This window comes from Manis pentadactyla, chromosome 13 (genome assembly GCF_030020395.1).
Source record: "Manis pentadactyla isolate mManPen7 chromosome 13, mManPen7.hap1, whole genome shotgun sequence".
Classification (NCBI taxonomy): Eukaryota; Metazoa; Chordata; class Mammalia; order Pholidota; family Manidae; genus Manis; species Manis pentadactyla.
This window is the reverse complement of record NC_080031.1, coordinates 50,981,832-50,986,029: the sequence shown is the minus strand read 5'-3', so window position 1 is coordinate 50,986,029 and position 4,198 is coordinate 50,981,832. Positions and strand designations below refer to the sequence as shown.

The window sequence follows — 4,198 nt, the reverse complement described above, 5'->3', positions numbered from 1 at the left end:
TTGAAAGATTCTACTTTATGTTGAGCATTTAATTCCAAGCATTTTAGAAATATATAATGACTACAAAAAAAATAATTGGAGAGGAACATGCATTGGATCTGTGTTAACTGTGAAAGCTGAGAATTACAGAGATAAACCCCACTGTGGTGTCTTACAAAAAACTCTTTTATAGGAAATACAGCATTGTGGAAAAGATTCACATCATTACTTTTCTAATGTCAGGGAAAAAACCCAATGCCTAATGTCCCAAGAACCCCTGGAAAACAAATGCTTTCATACTCTAAACAAATGTCAGTGTACCCTTTCCACAGAACTTATTTACAAACCTTACATACAATTACATCCAAATCCCAGTGCTAAGAGCACCAGTGATGGCAAACAAGAGCTTCCCAGGGGGCTTCATCCTCCTTGGTTTCTCTGAACGGCCTGATCTGGAAATTGTTCTCTTCTGGGCTGTGATCGTCTTGTACACCACGATCATCATCACCAACTCAGCCATCATCCTGCTTTCCTGCGTGGACCCTTGTCTCCACACCCCCATGTACTACTTCCTCAGCAATATCTCCTTCGTGGATCTCTGTTTCACCACAACTGTTCTGCCCCAGATGTTGTCCAACCTGTGGGGGCCAGACAAGAGCATCACCTATACAGGCTGTGTCATCCAACTGTGTGTGTTGCTCTGTCTCAGTCCCACAGAAGATGTCATGTTGGTGGTGATGGCCTTAGACCGTTATGTCTCAATCTGCCAGCCCCTGCGCTACACTGTCATCATGCATCAACAGTTTTGTTGGAAGATGGTGTTCATGGCCTGGCTGTCAGGTCTGATATTATCTGTGGTCCAAACTCCCATCACATTCCAGCTGCCTTTCTGTACCCACCACCTGGATAATTTTCTTTGTGATGTTCCTGCATTCATATACCTGGCATGTGGAGACACCTCTGCTAATGAGTGCCAGATGACCATCTCTGCTGTTCTCTTCACCATCGTGCCACTGGGGTTGATTCTGACTTCTTATGTCTGCATAGCTCAAGCCCTGGGGAAAATCCAGTCTTAGGAGGGAAGGCAGAAAGCCATCACCACCTGCTCCTCCCACCTCACCGTGGTCATCATATTTTATGGGACAATCGCTATGGTGTACACAGACCCTAAAAGTGACTTTGCTTCAAAAAATGGCAAGTTCTTCACCTTCTTCTGCACCATGGCCACACCTTTGTTGAACCCTCTCATCTACACCCTGAGGAATAAGGAGGTGAAGGATGCTCTGAAAGACTTCTCAGCAAGGCGGTCAACACAACAAAAAATAGAAGTTGGCCTTTTCAAACCTTTTGAACCAGAAGTGGTGTTGAAAATCATGACATTCACAATCTTTCCCTTTGAGAGTTTTGAATTGTCACTTAAAAGGGTTGATTTCAGTTTAAAGGCAATAATTTCTGACAGTTTTCATTCGTGTAATTTTACATGTTCTTTTGTTAGAAAAGATATCTGCAAATGCAATGTCAGTTTTCGTCCACTAACAAGAATTCAAAATATATTTTCTTAGGTAGGAATACTATTTGCTGATTTAATTTTTGAAGAACGTATATTATTATTTCTTAAGCAACATAAGAACCACGAGTTAAAGAGTTTTGTTTTAAAAACCAATAAATTATCTATTATTCACTTTTTAATTAAAAAATCCTTGTAGAAATGTATATTATGTTTTCTTCTGTACAAGTATGCATGGAAATAAATATCCATTACTTTTTATTTTTCTGTTTCTTTTTCATTTCACTATATGTGACATCTTGGGCATAAGCAAGAAATTCTGGCTGGACATATTGTGATACATTCTTCAATTGGAATTTCAAGGAAATGAATCCATGACAGTGAGTTGCCTCAGAGGCATATGCGTACAGGACAGGTGTGGGCTTCTCATTTCATGATATGCATAGGTCTCTGGTTGTAATCCATGCTTAACTTAACCTCCATTTGACTGCAAATAAATTTACCATTATCCACATTTGATTACCACACATTTATTCAATTGAAAATAATTTCTTATTCAAATATATTTTTGTAACCACCTAAAATGAGGGCCATTTAAAAATTATGCAAATAAGTATAAAAATGCAAAGTGCATCATTGATTCTGTTATCTGCTTTGTTAGGATATTTCACAAATACAACTCTGCCCAAACCCAAGTGAACTTATTCTAACACAACTAAGACATGAAGGACTATTCCTGGAACTACATCACAGTAAATTGAGATGGAAATGTCCAATGAGTTTCTTAAAATTGTCCAGACTCTTGTACTGTCAGAAATAGCAATGACACCACACAGTTTGTAAGACATGTCTGTTCTCTGATTTGCCACAGGCTTTTTGGAGGAGGGGGGGTGTCACACATCATTACCAAGAGTGCAGATAGAGCTCTGTGAGTGATGCTCAGGGCAACATGCATGGAAGGCATGCTGCTTAGAGCTGGAGGCTTGGAGGTATTACTACTTAAACAAGAACCTTGTAAAGGTCGTAATGACATTTCCACCAGAATACATATGAGGACACCGAGGTAGTTGCAGCAGACTATCAGTGTCTTAACCAACAGCCTGCCTTTCTGTCTTGCACGTTTGAAGACAAGAGTGGGAGTGCATGACTCTGGGGCAGTGCCCTGTCCTTGTGGGATTCGCATTCCAAGCTGCTTTGTCCTTAGCGTGTCTGCATTCCTACTTCCATGGCAGAGATGACAGGCTGGAGGGACCAGCCCTGAGAGCTAGATGTGTCCTCCTGGAGGTGATGCGTGTCACCTCCTCTCATGCCTGCTGGATCTCAGCAAGTCAGGGGACCAGATCTAACTCCAGGCGGGCAGGGTTTTGAATATGTCCTGCTTCTTCAAATGTAGAATAGGAGTGGGTTTTGGGGAATAGTGTGCATGCCAGTCACATGGACTAAAGATAAGAGGGAAACAGCTGAAGATGAGAAGGAGGACCACGTTCATTAGTGAAGCCTTGGGATAAACAGGAGTTCTTTTCTCTAAGCAGTTGTATGTAGTGGGTGTTTCTGTGGGGGATGAAGAAAACATCAGAGAAGGAAGAATTGCAGGAATAACCAGTTGTTATAAATCATCTGATGAAGTGGTATCTGTGTGCTTAACTTTTTCTTTTTTTCTTCTCACTACATCACACTTTTCACTTTTTATCCTCCCAGTACTCATGTTATTCTTCTTTTGATATGACTTTTGTTATTTAGTGCACTTTTTCCATTTTTAAATGTTTCCTTTTCCAATAGTGGGCCACTGGCTGTCAGTCCTGTTACCTGTGTAAAATGATGCTCTTGAGATGCCCTCCGTCACTGTCCTCATAGTGAGAAACTTTAATAGCCACAAGATGCAGATTAAGGATTAAAGTGGCTCAACAGGTGGAGTGTTAATTATTATCATTGCTATTTCAGACATAGTCTTAGTTTGCAGTGTGACCTAAAAAGCCTTTGCATATTGCACTGATGTTTTCATACTAAAAGACTCAAAAGAGAGAAAACCAACTCTGAATTAAAATAAATAAATGAAAGTATTTCTTCCATTATGCAGGCTGAGAGGATAATATAGATAGAGGATTCTACCTAAGGACAGCAGAAAATAACTTTTAAGCACCCATAAACATTCATTGAAAGACCATATCCCAGATTATTAAATAAGATTATTTTTCTAATGGAACTAAGACATGAAAGACTACTCCTGGAACTATAGCACAATGAATTGAGCCTAAAATTTAACATTTAAGGTAACTGAAATTATACATAGTGTGTCATCATAAAATAATGTAGACATCAATGCCATAAAAAATTAACATTTTAGGACAATCTCCAAGCTTGTGGAAATAAGCAATGTACTGCAAAAGAAAGAGGAAGGCTTTAAAACAATGCTGAGAGAATAAATCTATCAGTCCTGAATTGTAAATTCAGGTAAATTGTCATTCAAATGTAAGGGTAAGTAGAAACATTTTTAAAGGCATTTTTATATATTGTTTAGATCTAGGTGTTTACTGCTTAATATGGAAACTGTTAAGTTAAATCCATAATTACACAACCAAGATGTTGAAAGGGAAGAGAACAGCATTACAATTAGGGGAGGTGGAAAAAAGAATACCCAAGTTTTGGCATATGAGTTCTAAGAAGGCAAAAAAAAAAATTTTCATGCAAAAATTATGTGGTTATTTTTGTAGC

At 38.9% G+C, this 4,198-nt stretch overlaps 1 protein-coding gene across 1 annotated transcript; it reads left to right on the top strand.

The window, feature by feature from the left end:
* Positions 1 to 371: 371 nt before the first annotated feature.
* LOC118919972 (olfactory receptor 2H1-like) lies at positions 372 to 1,055 on the top strand. The gene has a single exon (XM_036900405.1). It carries the CDS (start codon positions 372 to 374, stop codon positions 1,053 to 1,055), a length of 684 nt encoding a protein of 227 aa, XP_036756300.1.
* Positions 1,056 to 4,198: the final 3,143 nt, after the last annotated feature.

Bases quoted from the DNA above. Each gene is read 5' to 3' on its own strand.
- LOC118919972 (XM_036900405.1), top strand. From the start codon at position 372: ATGGCAAACAAGAGCTTCCCAGGGGGCTTCATCCTCCTTGGTTTCTCT.